At 35.0% G+C, this 15,777-nt stretch overlaps 1 protein-coding gene across 5 annotated transcripts in view; it reads left to right on the plus strand.

Moving 5' to 3' along the window:
• The window catches only part of LOC143230655 (uncharacterized), a 107,674-nt gene extending 92,901 nt beyond the window's left edge, over window positions 1-14,773 (plus strand). For all 5 annotated transcript variants that reach the window (XM_076464546.1, XM_076464549.1, XM_076464545.1 and 2 more), the window contains 7 exons: window positions 265-522; window positions 1,587-1,647; window positions 2,549-2,679; window positions 3,018-3,187; window positions 4,442-4,655; window positions 5,006-6,008; window positions 14,187-14,773. In XM_076464546.1, coding sequence (XP_076320661.1) covers window positions 265-522; window positions 1,587-1,647; window positions 2,549-2,679; window positions 3,018-3,187; window positions 4,442-4,655; window positions 5,006-6,008; window positions 14,187-14,286 — 1,937 coding nt within the window. In that variant the 3' untranslated portion in view covers window positions 14,287-14,773. The remainder of the gene's footprint in view (window positions 1-264; window positions 523-1,586; window positions 1,648-2,548; window positions 2,680-3,017; window positions 3,188-4,441; window positions 4,656-5,005; window positions 6,009-14,186) is intronic.
• The last annotated feature ends 1,004 nt before the right edge of the window (window positions 14,774-15,777 follow it).

Here is a 15,777-nt window from a genome sequence, read left to right on the forward strand (position 1 = left end):
ACTAACTTTGGCTTTTAGTGGCTTATACTTTTGACGTTTGAAACTAGATCATGCTTTATTAGGTGTGACTACCAACATTTGAAATTTAATCAGGCATTCAGCTGCTTTAACTATAAAATATTTCATATTAGGATAAAGTTTTAACAACCTAGTTGATTACGACGTAGTAGTAGTAGGCTGTTGTTGGGTTCGTTCTTTGATTTTGTTCAGTGGTTTATGAAGCTACTGTTACGCACATATTCAGAAACTCACACTTTCATGTAGGAGGAGGACAAACATTAGTCAGCCGGTTAGCCACACAGAGGTGGCTGGATGTCAAGCCAGAGTGGACTCAGGATTCTCACCGTACTGATCATACCGCCATGACATATTCTTACCGGGTACTGTGCGAAGACAATTATTACGGGAAGGCGTGTGCTAAATTATGTCGTCCACGGAACGATAAGTTTGGACATTACAGTTGTAGTTCAGAGGGCGACAAAGTATGTGTTCCTGGTTGGTCAGGAGAGTACTGCACTAAAGGTAATAATCTCGAAAAAGTATTCTTTATAACACTGGAAAAAACTGTGACTGAAGTACTTTCAAAAGACGATCAAAGAGTCCATCAGGTTGCGAGCAACTAATGTGGACAACTCAAACAACTCTCTTTGACCTCATTCTTAAAGGGGAAGTTCCCCTTCAAAGTGATTCAGTCATTCCAGTGTTTTGTATCAGTGTTTGTGATGTGAAACATAGCTATTTCTTTTATTACTCCTTCAACTGATTCAAGTTAACGTTTTATGTTGACGTTATCTATCAAATTGTATAAACGGTACAAAAAAGAATAATATTTTAAAGAGAAAATTTTGTTTTGTAGTTCAGAAACGTTTATATACTAACGCAATTTGTTCCTGTTATCTTACTTTTCAACCTTTCGTACAGTTCAGTATTATCAGTTAATAAGTGAAGTTTTATATTTGTTATATCATTAAGTTTTTGTATATCATTATGAACAAGAAACGAATATTAAAATGAGTAGCTTTTCTATCACTTACAGCAATTTCTCTTTACCAGTAAATGATCATGATGTTCATCTTATTAGCTTTGGTCAAAACAAGTTAATTACGGTTTGTTCTCCTAGGTTTTCACTGTATCAGTGTTTATTAAGCGGCATATATACTGTATGCGAAACGTTATAAAATACTTTTCTTTTCCTGGTTTCTTTCACTGTATCAGTATTAATCAACTGGCATCTATTGTGTGAGAAATGTTGGAAAATACTTGTCCGTTTTTCTACAGAAGATGCAAACACAGCTCATTTCCACTACCTTTTGAAGGTGTAGTTATTAGCTAAACGTATTATCTGATAAACTATTTTTACTATAGGACAAATGTAATAAATCAGCTTTTTTGTTTGTCTAATGAACTGTGTGTCGCCATTTTATGCAGCGGACGAGAGGCTTGATCACTCTCTCCACTTGTAGAAAAGGCCCATAAAACCATTAAGTGCGTGTATATAGTTGGTTCTTAGTGTCTTGTAATGACTTTATGCCCGCAAGTGAAGATTTGAAGACTTGCTCTAATGACCGTCTGACTTGTCTTTTCAGCTATTTGCCTGCCAGGGTGCCATGAGCAAAACGGACATTGTGACCAGCCCAACGAGTGCAAGTAAGTATATGGTTTGATGCTGTCGAGTTCTTTTCCGTCACGGATAATTCAACGACCCCTTGGGAATGCAAGAAAAGCTTCCCGCCCCTTAGCTACTGCTGTGAGATGTACTAAAAACTAAATCCCCGATCTTTGGTGTGTATGTATAGGTGGAGCCACTAGTTAGTTTCAACAACCTGGTTCTAGTGACTAAGTGTGTTATTATAAGCAATACAACGTTCTTTTAGTGTCGTGATTGCTTACATATTTCAGGGTTTTTCTTCTTTTTTTTTTCTGTGACACGTTGAGAACTCCACGTTGAATCTGGTAAATTACAAAAGTTTTTCTTTTAAATTGCTTACAGCTTCACATATCATGCATTAGTATTATGGAGTCCCTAAAAGCTGGTTCGACATGGCCAGGTGGTTAAGTCACTCGACTCATAATCTGAAGGTCGCGGCTTCGAATCCCCGTCGCACCAAACATGCTCGCCCTTTCAGCCGTGGGAGTGTTATAATGTTACGGTCAATCTCACTATTCGTTAGTAAAAGAGTAGCCCAAGAATTGGCGGTGGGTGGTGATGACTAGCTGCCTTCCCTCTCGTCTTATACTGCTAAATTATGGACGGCTAGCGCATGTAGCCTTCGAGTAGCTTTGCGCGAAATTCAAAGCAAACTAAATCCTAAAAGCTAAACATATTATAATCTATACTTTTGCAAGTTTAAGGAAAAATAACTTTAACTTTTCTTTTTTAGATACTGACTGAACTGTGAGGGTAGTTTATGCTTAAGATTTTCCTCGTTTGTTTCGCAATTACTTATTAAACATTTTACGACATTGATTGTTGTATATTAGATTAACAGAGATTTTCTAAAGGTGTACAACGAAAGAGAATGAGAACAGTATTTTTAATCTTTTCCAGATGTCGACTGGGTTGGGAGGGTCCAATGTGTGAGAAGTGCACGCGTTACCCAAACTGTGTGTATGGGACTTGCACCCAGCCTTGGCAGTGTAACTGTGAAGAGGGTTGGGGTGGATTGCTGTGCAACCAAGGTAGGTGTATCACCCAAACTTTGACAAATTTGAATTCAACTGTTAAGATAGATAGATTGTTTAACCTCTGATCAAGAAACTGTGCCGATTAATGTTTTGGATGCAACAATGAAATAAAATAATCATGAACAATGAGTTTAAAGTATCTTGAATAAGAATTAATAGTGACAACCAATGTTCGTTTTCGAAATCACGTCACGAGGATGTTCAGTGACCAATAGAAACAGGTTTCAGTTTTGTTTTTAAGGCGATCATTTCACAAGCAACGAATCTGTTACTAGTACATTGCTTTTTGTTTCGTACGATAGTTATATTTGATTAATTTTTTTTTCATTCAGATTTAAACTACTGCACTAATCATAAACCCTGTAAGAATGGAGGGACTTGTACCAATACTGGCCAAGGATCTTATACGTGCGCATGTGTAGAAGGGACGACCGGCTCTAACTGTGAAGTTCATGAAAACGGTTGTGTACGAACACAATGTGACAACGGAGGAATATGCAAGGTAAAACTTTTTTAAGCTACGAACTGATGTTAGAAACACCTTTGATAACTGTTCCTGGGTGGGACAGTGATAAGTTACGGACTTACTACACAAAAATAGGGCGTTCGAATTCCTGGGATGGACACAGTAAACAGCCCAATGTGGCTTTGTACTAAAACAAACAAATGTGATAATTGGAATGAGAGGTACGCTGAATTTTGTCGATTTCCGAGTTACGCGCCTATACAGAGTGAATATTAATAAATAGCCGTTATGTGGTTATGCAGGCAAGGAAAAAATTCCAAGTTATTATTAAAAGGAAGACAGCTTAAGCTGTTGCTTCTTGTTTATACTAGTAATTAAAAACAAGACACCTACAGTAATGTAATGCTGTACTGACGAGAACGTGAAAACGTGATAAGACGTTGACCTTCGGGGAAGAACAAGAGCACGGTTGGTACTGATTGTAAAGATGGTGCATGTTTAATACCATCGATGTGTTTGTTTTGTTGGAATAATATTGGTTTGGTTTTAATGAGGAAATAAAAGAAACCAATCAACTGAAATCTGTAGCTAAAGTTGTTTATTCATGTTGATACTGTCTGGGAAAGACTGACTGGTCTGAAATACACGACAAGGTTTTACATTGTGTCGAATTGTATGGGCAAAACTGCTAATTTGAAATGCAAGTTAGTGCCTGTTTGGTAGAGGTTATATAGGAAAACTAACTAGTCCCTGGTTTCATGACAAGGTTTCAGTTCGTGTCGAAACTGTACGGACTTCAATTAACCAGTCTGAGGCATATGGTAGTTTTGTTTTGTTCTCGTATGGTAGACAAAACAAACTACATCCTCAAGATGACCAATTGGAAACCTAAACTTATATAACAGTAGGTTATGGCAGACCAGGCAAACTATATCCTCAAGATGTTTGGTCGAAAATTAAAGTCGTTTAACAGCAGGTTACTCTATACTAGGCAAGCTACAGCCTAGACATGGCCAGTTGGAAATCCAAAATTATATAACTGTAAGTAAAATACAACTTGCGTGATAAAAGAGTGGAATGAGTTGTTTGTTTGTTTTTTGTCGTTAATCACGGGAAACTACAATTACCTAACACGATTTCATGGAGTCACTGAAAAGCACATAGTTATTAATTTTGGCGTTTTGTTTAGTTGATATAAGAACAATCGTTTACGAAAAGTATTATTTATTTATACTGACAAGTAGTTTTCTTGGTCAACAAACGAAACTTACTCCAATTTCTTCTTTACAGCGTATTAATAAGTCGTACAGATGCGAATGTCCACAAGGCTTTCATGGCAACCATTGTGAAAAGCCAACTAACAGGTGCTCAAATAACAAATGCGAAAACGGAGGAACTTGCAAGACTGGAATAGCTGGCAACTTTTGTGTTTGTCCAGGCGGATTTTCAGGTGACCGGTGTGAAATGCAACCGAATAAATGTGAACCAAATCCTTGTCATAATGGTAAGCGTAGAGCTAATAATACTGTAAGGTTACTTCTTAGTCCCATAAAGTACACATAATTTCAGTATTACGGTATGGTTTATTCATTGGATGATTTTTGTATTGAGTTAACATTGCTTACTAGTGTAGTAAAATTTAATGCAATATAAAAGAGTGTTTTGATCATTTATGATATTTTACATATAGCTCAAAACATAAAAAACATCAACATTCTTACCGAGCCCTTTGGTCACTCGTCGTTAATACTTTATATGTGGTTTATAAAATGTACGACGTGATAATTCAAGTAACACATTTGTTACTACAGATGCAACTGTTTTGTTAAACTCTCTTATTTTTCAACTCTCCAGGAGGAAGCTGCGTACAGCGAGTACAGTCACATATGTGCATCTGCCCCACGGGGTTTACAGGTGATCAGTGTGACATTGATATCAACGACTGTGTTGAGAATCCTTGCCTCAATGGGGGGTCTTGTGTAGATGACATCAACTCTTTCCGCTGTTCCTGCGTGCCAGGGTTTATGGGATCCCTGTGTCAAACTAACGTTGATGACTGCTTAATCAAACCTTGTGCTAACGGCGGTATTTGCCACGACTTGATTAATGACTTCCGTTGCGACTGCCAACCAGGATTTACCTCAAAGGATTGTTCTGTTGAGATCAATGAATGTCATTCCAACCCTTGTCAAAACGGTGGGACCTGCATGGACCGTGTGAATGAAATCGTGTGTTTATGCCCATATGGATTTAATGGTGTGCTCTGTGAAGAAGATGAGGATACAGGTGTGAAACTCCACACCTTGAAATTGAGTTATAACGAATCCGTCGAAGTGCCGCAGTCAGCGCCCCCTACTACTGCTATAGAAGTTTCTCATCATGTCTTAGACAATGGAAAACAATCTCGCCTCTCAGTCAACCAGATTACTTTGACCGCTACCTTTTCAACAGTAGTGCCTCTAGTGTCATTTGTAGGAGTATTATTGATACTGTTCTTACGTAATCGAAAGCGTCAACGAAAACTTCACGAAGCAGAAGAAATACAAAAACAAAACGAGCAAAGTACAGTGAAAAGCATGAACAATAAATTTTTAGAGAGTAAAATAATTAACACACTGGATAAGCCTAGCCAAAAGTCATTAAACATTAGCAGCGAAGGTCAAGACCTTTTTGCTGCTGTGAAAGGGCATGAAAGTATGTCCAGGACAAAGTCTAACAAGTATTTAAACACGGACTGCAATAGCAGCCAGAAGCCAGATACCGACTCCGACAAACAGTTTTCCAGTTCACAAAGGACTTTAGAAAGGAGAGGATCTGTGCATTCCACATCAGCAACGCTCTCTACTGTCAATAAAAGGTAATACATTTATTTAATTATTATCGTGTTTTAGAAAAGAAGAAAATTAAATTCATTATAATCTAATAAGCCACCAAAGAAAAAGTTCTAAAAAAATCAAATGAAAAGAACAAATTCCATCTTACAATAGCTTCCAGGTACACTTATTCTAGCATTTTCACTATAACAGTTTTTATTAGATGAATTATGTTGGAAATTTGGAAGTTCAGAAAATATTGTTTGTGCACAGTTTCCAGGAAATAAATGTTGAAACAGTTGTATAAGGAAGAAAGGGTAAAATAAAGCTCCGCGTATAAGTATTCTGAGCTGGCGGTAATATTAAGGTTGTGTTTGTTCAAAATCCCCAAATAATTAGGTGTGTTCTGTTGTGTAGTTTCAGACAAGTTTTAATTTGACAGTGAGAATAATTGTACTTCTGTCCCGTATCAGTTCGCATGTTATAGGCAACGAAATCCAGTGATTTAGATTTATTAGTGATTTAGGTACTTAAATCGCCAGTGAATTTGTCTAGTTGAGTCGAGGTAAGGAGATAAATGAAATATACAAGCCTGTGTGTTAGTTCCAGGAGAGAATGACACAACTTATTGATACCAATTTATTTTATACCAAAACTTCCAGAATATGATTAAATTACAAACGTTTTGTTAACATTTCTTTTCTGGGATTTATTTTAACGATATATCATACTTCAGTCTTTTGTTTTAAATTGATTACAAACTTAAAAATTTTTGAAGGGACAAGTTTTGGCAGTTTGCGTTTTCAGTTTGTAAGTCTTCTTTTTTCATTTTAAAACTTATTCAGCTAGTACTATATAAGATTGTCTAAGTTAAACACTTTTAATAGTATTGCAATTCGGTCTCATAAACTTTAATTTTATATATTCTCGCATCCACGTTATAAAGATTCTAAATGTTTCTTAATGGTGCACTGGTAAATTTACGGACTTGAAACGCTATAATTGATTGGTGCGATTCCCTGCGATGGACATATCAGATGGCCCATTGTGGCTTTGCTCATAAATTATCAAGAAAAGCCTGAAGCTAACCATTTAAAAATCCTAAATATCGATTCTCTAGGGATAATGACGAACTTACAGAATTTGTAACGAAAACATAAACCGGTGTTGCCTTTGCTGTTGTTTTGTAACAAGTGTTTCAAGGTTCTTTTCTAAATTAAACCTTCCTACGTTACTGTTTAAATTAACAAAATGTGCTTTCGAATTAAAACAATATTTACATGCAGTTTATTTCATCATCTTTTTGTAAATTCTCAAAAATTTCGCGCAAGCTTGTTTATTAACAAAAACCAATAAAAGACGTTTCAATTAATATGCAGTGTTTTTAAAACTACTGAATGATAGTCACTCTAGATATGAACAGTTGCACCCTGAGATAATTTAATTGGCGAAAACTAAACTACACAAACTACGATTTTTATCATTGATATGTTTTCCTATTGTCATGAAAGTGTGAATAAAGTCTGACGTGAGTTTTATAATATCACATTAATATTGGTAATACTTTAAATTAGGCCTGGCATTAGGTCGCGGGTTCGAATTCCACTATTCGTTGATAAAAGAGTAGCTCAAGAGTTAGTGGTAGGTGATGACGACCAAGCTGCCTTCCTTCTAGTCTTACACTTCTAAGTTACGGACGGTTAGCGCAGACAACCCTCATTCAAAATAAACAAACAATAATTGAAATCACATCATTTTATAAACTCTTCATACTTTCTTTATTAGAGTTTTCACTGAGAAGACTACATCATAGAATGTTATCTACACCATTTTTATCGTAGTCTATCGTGATAAACTGTATTGGGAGAATATAAACTGCGATTTACATTTGTATTGGGAGCGTATAAGAGTATAAAAATGTGATTTAAATTATCATTTGGAAATTACAACGTGTGAATTAAATTATTATTGGGGGAATATAAAATGTAATTTAAATGTTTATTTGGACAGTATAAAAGTGATTTAAATGTTTATTTGGACAGTATAAAAGTGATTTAAATGTTTATTTGGACAGTATAAAAGTGATTTAAATGTTTATTTGGACAGTATAAAAGACATTTAAATGTTTATTTGGACAGTATAAATGTGATTTAAATGTTTATTGGGACAGTATAAATGTGATTTAAGTTATTATCCGTCTTATTTTATTGCCCCAGAGTCGCGTCTACGGACATACAATCCTAGAAACCTGGTTTAGACACCCGTGGTGGGTATAGCACAGATAGCTTATTGTATATGTTTGTGCTTACCTTCAAACAAATTTATTTCATAATACACCACGCGTCTTACCAATAAGTCTCCTCCGCAAGGTTCGGTATTCCATAAACCATAACAGTGTTGTTTGTTTGCTTTTTAAATTTCGCGCAAAGCTACTCAAGGGCTATGTGCGCTAGCCGTCCCTAATTTAGCAATGTAAGACAAGAGGGAAGGCAGCTAGTCATCACCACCCACCGCCAACTCTTGGGCTAATCTTCTAACAACGAATAGTGGGATTAATCATCACATTATAACGCCCCCAAGGCTGAAAAGGCGAGCTTGTTTGGTGCGACGGGGATGCGAACCCGCGACCCTCAGATTACGAGTCGCACACCTTAACCCATCTGGCCATGCCGGGCCTCACATGTCTTACTACTAAGTTTCTTCTGCAGATTACATCATTCTATAAACCGTACAGATTATTTCATTATACTCCACAGGAACTTTGAAGTCTAGTAGATTTTCATTTATGTAATAATAAGGTATCGCGTACAAGCTCGCTAATTGTTGACAAGCATATATTAGCATAGATAACTGAGTTCTTTTTTAGCTTGTATCTTTTACGTTTTGAAAGGGTGGTATCATTTAGGTTGTTTGATGGTGGTGGTTGTGCGCAAAGCTACACAATATGCTATCTATATTCTGACCACCACAATATCGAAACACAAATTTTTAACATCGTAAAAACTGCCTACTTGTCGCTGAGACACTAGATGGCGTATCTTTTAGGTTTGTTTGTTTGTTTTGGAATTTCACACAAAGCTACTCGAGGGCTATCTGTGCTAGCCGTCCCTAATTTAGCAGTGTAAGACTAGAGGTAAGGCAGCTAGTCATCACCACCCACCGCCAACTCTTGGGCTACTCTTTTACCAACGAATAGTGGGATTGACCGTCACATTATACACCCCCACGGCTGGGAGGGCGAGCATGTTTAGCGCGACGCGGGCGCGAACCCGCGACCCTCGGATTACGAGTCGCACGGTATCTTTCAGGAGTTATGATCATTACTTAAGCCCTGTACAATTAAAGACCCTGAAAGGGAGCTGTTAAACTTCAGAAAATACTTAAATTGTGTTTATGATTACTGTAAGTACTCACTATATAATATATAATATATTATGGTATTATAGTCGAGAACATTGTTAACAGCGAGGGCACTTATTTACTGAAGAAACAATGCATTATTATTATTTTAACTAATATAGTTTGAACACTATATACAGAGATGCTAACCATTACGATTTTGGTGTATAAATTACGACTATACGCTCATACAGACAAATATTACGACTTGTTGCAACTCCCAAATTATTATATATTATATAGGCCTACACAATAAAGTAATAAATTGTTCCCCTAGGGCTTTAAAGGGGTGAAAAGAAAATTTCTAGTGAGATAGAAATACATTTTGATAATAAATAAAAGACATAGTCCAAATGGCTACTTACAATAATCATATTTGTGCTTGAAATAATAAAAAATATTTGTATCTCCGACGTCTACCAATAGTTTGAGTGCGGTGCTTCTCCATACTGGGTACGTGGGGGAATCCATAGTTACGTCATCAGTGCTTGTCAGCCAATCAGCGTTCGCGTAGATGGGTATTTCTCGTTTTCTAAGCGGCCCAGAAACACCGATGCGATCGTTCACAAGATGGAAAATAGAGGCCTCGTTCATCAGATTGTCTTGTTTTTGGCAAATCTAAAAGGAGTAAAACTATGAATCAAAAACTTAGGAAAGAGTATAGTGTAAAATATCCAGTCATTGCATCAAAAGTCAGTGACAGTCATGTGTTTTGTACAGTTTGTCACATCGATTTTTCTGTAGCGCATGGCGGGATAAACGATTGTTCCAGACATACAAAATCGGTATCTTACCAACAAAAGGCTGGGGCGAAGACAAAAACGATGCAGATAACGACATTTATGAGTAAGAATTCAAAATATGAAATAAATGAGCAATTTATTGCAGTAATAAATAATAATAGTTATAATAATAATACAATAATAAACAGCTTAGAGACATTGGTCAGGCCTACTAGCTGCAAATAATAAAGGGCTCTGTCTACAATCATTACGTTTAGTCATTTGAAATAGTGGGAACATCTGTATGTATACTTAGTAATACTCGTTACTAGGTATATATTTTTAGTTCTGATCTACGTAAGTAGCTTACTTTGATTAGATGTTAATTGCATACGTTTCTACAAAACAGTATTAGTTATTGCAATATTCAATAAGAAAAAAGCATTGTGCGGCGTTCCCTATATTTTATCGTTATATCATAATGCTAAAGAAATATAAGTTACGTTTCATGATATTGTAAATTGACTAATAACGTTAAGAGCCAGAAAAACATCTAATAAAGTTTATTTTAAACTACAGTTGATGAAGTGTTTTCTAGATTAGCTTTATCTACATAAGACTGTTGATATTAACATACATTTGTTCCACGATTTCTTATTTCACAATGGTAGCTCTGAGAAATTAAGAATGTTCGTGTGTTGTAGATAATGGGAAAACTATTGTTGTTTTTTCTGTGTCTTTATATAATATAAACATCTTTATAATTCATGTCGTATAAATGTGAAAATAGTAAAATCAGATATATGTAAGCTGATGAGATCAAGTCACAATGTTGACATCAAAGTCAATGTTCAAATAGGAACTTTTTCTTCACATTTTATATCAATATCTAAATCAATTGACATAATACATCACAAAACTTCATTATTTTTCTGTTTGTGTGTATGTTGAAACATAAAATTAAATGTGATAAATCACAAGATACCTTATTCTATGTAATTCTCTAAAAACTTTGTGTCCAAAGAAAGTTTATTTATTGTACTAAATAACTAAAACAAAGTGTTTCAGTTCTAGTTATCTTTCAGCAATAAGTGCCAAAGTTTTAAAAAAAATCGTTATTGTAATGTTTTATCACACGAAAGCGATGATAAAATTAATAGGTACTTTTGAGCAATAACTACAGTTCACACTGTTTATAGGTAAATACTATATGGGATAAAAATATTATATTAACCAGTACAGACGTTTATCAAACTTTTATTTTTGTAACAGAAAGAGATTAAAATACAAAATATTTGAATAAGTTTTAAGTTTTATTTCAAGACATGTGAGTTAGAGAACTAAAAGAATGGGTCTTTTGTTTCTTACTCCAATACTTGGATTTAGCTAATATATATATGTATCTCAGCGGTAAAGAATAATGTCTGCCCTAGAAACAGGGTTTTCCCACCCGTAGTGGGCAGAGCACATATAACCCATTGTGTAGATTTGTGCTTAATTTCAAAGAACAATTGACATATTGTAATGTTCTTATCTACATTAGTAATTAACTCTAAAACCAAGAAATAATTTAAGCAAGCTTATTAGGGTTATAGAGAACGTCCTGAAGTTATATCACGAACTGTAATGATACATTTTGTTTTGTTTTTCCAGTAATGTTTAGTCTACCCAGCTGAACTAGATTACCACAATAGAGACACGCTATTGAATTATTTTAACTAGGTAAAATCAGCTACTCTGACCGTTACGGTTATATCTAATAACATCAAAACAATTATATGTCTGATAAATCCATAAACCCAAACGCTAACGTCTGTGGATATTATTTGATGAACGATAAACAGAGGTGTAATAACAACAAGCGAGCGTGTGTATATAACACTGTGTTATGTATATCAGATTATAATATATAGTATTTACGAAGATCATAATGTAACAAATTGTCAGTTGTTCATGTCATTATGTTTGTTTTCAAGTAATTCTCTATTTATAACGATGTCGAGAAGTATTTTTTATTGTATGTCATCAGACATACATGTATATCATATATATGTAAAACTATATATCTGTGTAACAGATAGGTGTTATTACCATGTTTGTAAATAAATCATGCCATTTAAATTATTTTGAACTATGTGAATTAGATTTCCGCTAATCTGCGTGCCATATGTTTGTCGTGCTTCTCCTAATGTCCATCATATATCATATGTTTGTTTGTTTTGTTTTTTGGAATTTCGCACAAAGCTACTCGAGGGCTATCTGTGCTAGCCGTCCCTAATTTAGCAGTGTAAGACTAGAGGGAAGGCAGCTAGTCATCACCACCCACCTTCAATTCTTGGGGTACTATTTTACCAACGAATAGTGGGATTGACCGTCACATTATACGCCCCCACGGCTGGGAGGGCGAGCATGTTTAGCGCGACGCGGGCGCGAACCTGCGACCCTCGGATTACGAGTCGCACGCCTTACGCGCTTTACATCATATGTTGTTTGAAGTTCAGATATTTCAAACCACACACTGAAGAAAGTAGTTGTATTTGTTTTAGGACAAAGCTACATTCGGCTATCTGCCGTTCACGAGAGTCAAGCCTAGGATTTTTACGTAAAATTACCGCTGACCCACCGGAGAACTAAGAGATAAGTTATATACATATATATATATATATATGGGTTCTATTGCTTATCTTTAAAGTAAAGCTTATCTCAGTCTTTAGTCACTGACAGCTAATATAGTACTTCAGTCTACTAACAGTTTGGGAAACGCTGTCTCGGGGAATATTTCAGTGGCGCCTGTGGTCATTAAGTTGTTTATCTGTTAATCTGACGTCTATGGATATTATTTGATAAACAATAAACAGGGGTGTAATAACAAAAACAAACATGTGTTATCGACGTTAAGTATGCACTTTGTGACAAAATGTGTTTTTCCTGTTGCCAGATACATAGGTGTGTGCAATCAGTATGTTTGTATGTTGAGTGTTAGAGAGCACCTTATTGATTGTAGTTGTTCAGGTTTTGTTGGTGAGGGCACTTTATTTCTGCCATTTAAATATTGAGAATGATAAGCAAGCTCATTGTGCGTCTTTATATTTCAGCAGTATAAAAGAAAATACTCCTGGTATATATGTAGGTACTCCACTGGCACAACTTATAAGTATTCAGATTTACAACACTAAACTCGGGGGTTTGATAGCCCGATATGGCTTTGCCGCGAGAAAACACACACATATATGTAGTCCTAAGGACCATTTCACTAAAAGTATATGAAGACTAACACATCAGTCTCTATTGTCATGCTTTACCTCTTGATTGGTTGTTGTTATCAATACAATTAAGACCTTTGCATCAACTCTCAACACAGCTTGTGATAAATGTTAGACTCTTTAAAGTAACGTTATGTACTCAGATTCTTTTAACGTTAAGAATCACGTTGTATGAATGTAAGTATACCTTGGTGACACGTATAGTGTAAATTAGATCTTTATGAGGTCTGGATGAATTATTGCATTTACTCGATCGTTAAATACTTGTTTCTTAAATAAAGCTAAATTTCGGCTTTTGTAAATAAAAACGCAAATTGGAACTAAAGACTTAAATATAATAGTACGTTCCATTGTTATGTATTTCATATGAAATTGTAACAATACATGCTATTATGTACATTAGATTAAAATATAATAATACATGCCATTATGTATATCAGAATATAATATAATAATACATGTTGATATGTTTATCAAATTATAACATAACAACACATGCCATTACGTATATCAGAGAAAACATCGAGGCTTCGAATTTCATTATCGAATAAGAAACGTCTATTAAATGTAAGGCTTGGAAAGGCCAGGCACATCTCTAGTTGAGGCAGTTTTATTTCTATGAAACGATATTAATCGTGTGGATTAAAATGCCATATAAAGTGGTAGAGACTGTAACTTAACTGGAGCGTAAGAAAATGGTTCATACTTGGAGCATCGAGACAAGATATAGTGATTACTTTTTGTGTAAGTATGCTGGGAAAAAAACATAAGTATGTATTGTGTATTGTCAGCTATGTGTCTGTTACTGAAGTATTAAATGTCTTTTTGTTTTATTTAGTGATTCCTTATCGTCATGTCCTCACAGTAGTGTGTACATCATCGGTGACGAATACAGACAAGAAGAACTGAACGTGGAAATGCTCGCCACAGAGGTGTGACATCATCAGTAATGTCATTAAGCCTCTTGTAAGCCTCGCTAATGTGTTTCAAAATAAGTCATACTATAAAGATTATTTATTTATCATCTTCGGAAGAACAAACTCTACATACAGCTGCAAAATGTGCCTTACATGTTTGCAAAATATTTCGTAATAAGTTAACAAAAAGTGACTGGTTTCTAAATGTAAAATCGTTTGGTGAATCCATAGTGTTGATTTTGCAAGCCAAATTATACAAGTTCATTATGTATGGCGTACATCGGGTCCACAACAGCCACAGAAAACCTGGAAGAGCCGTATCATACTAAACTTATTGAAAATACTTTTATTTTTTTTTATTTCTTTGCTTCTAAAGCCCAGTCATCGTAAGTTAACGTGTAAATAGTATTGTATATTTAAATTAGATCATTTTTGTAAAAAAAACATTATTGTTGTGCCACTTTCGTCATTGTCAATAAAACCATGATCATCTGTTTTTGTACCACTAATTGAATCTAATTTTTACTGTTTTGCACTGATATCCATTTTAATGAAAGCTGTCTTCTTATAAAAACGACATTTAAAAGGAAATGTGGAGAAGTTACGGAGGAAGTCATCAAATGTCAAATCGTTTAGGATTAACTAAAACAAAAACTTATATAACTCATTAAATAATTCTAATTCCGAACTAATAATAACTGAAACTAAAGTTACAAACGAAAAGTGAAATTTAAAACATTCCAAACATTCCTTTTAGTTAATATGCTGGTTTGAATTTCTAAATCAGTGAAAAAATTATCGAACCTTTTTTTTTTCTTTAGACCATGGCTTTCATACACGATCTATCATAAAACACACTTAACAGATATTTAATCTGAAAATCTATATCAAAGACTATCTTCTAGTACAGATGCTAGTTTTGTATTAAATTTCTTCATGTAAGTTATATCAGCTAGTCCATGGACTCTCAAACTTTTCTTTAATGGTAACAATCTGTGAAGTATTCAAGAATGCACACAGTCTTATCGATACGACTAGAGCAATAAACAATCAAACCGTCTGTTCTACTTGCAGAGTTGATGTTTCAGAAAAATAAATTTATGTGTATCGTTAATTCAATCGTCTGTAAAAGTACTTTCTTTACTATGAAGATTCCTTGCTTGTAAAGCACTGTTTTGTGTAGCTTTCAGCAAGCATATTGAACTGCAAATATTATAAAAGCACTGTATTTTATGTATTTCTGAACTACAGACATTTAATGTATCTATACTTCTGACAACTCTGGTACAACAATTTGCTGGGATGTGACACACAGTACGAAGCACTACTGTCAATAATCACACGTCATTCTCTGATAGAATGTTGAATTTTTCTTAATATGAATTTGGTGAATACTTTTGCTGAGAAGAGTGTGCCAGTATGTTCTCTTATAGCACATACTTCAGCTGAGAGTGTGATGTTACTTTCTGTTATGGCGTATACTTCAGTTACGAGTGTGGCAATACATTCCGT

This window comes from Tachypleus tridentatus, chromosome 10 (assembly GCF_004210375.1).
Source record: "Tachypleus tridentatus isolate NWPU-2018 chromosome 10, ASM421037v1, whole genome shotgun sequence".
Classification (NCBI taxonomy): domain Eukaryota; kingdom Metazoa; phylum Arthropoda; class Merostomata; order Xiphosura; family Limulidae; genus Tachypleus; species Tachypleus tridentatus.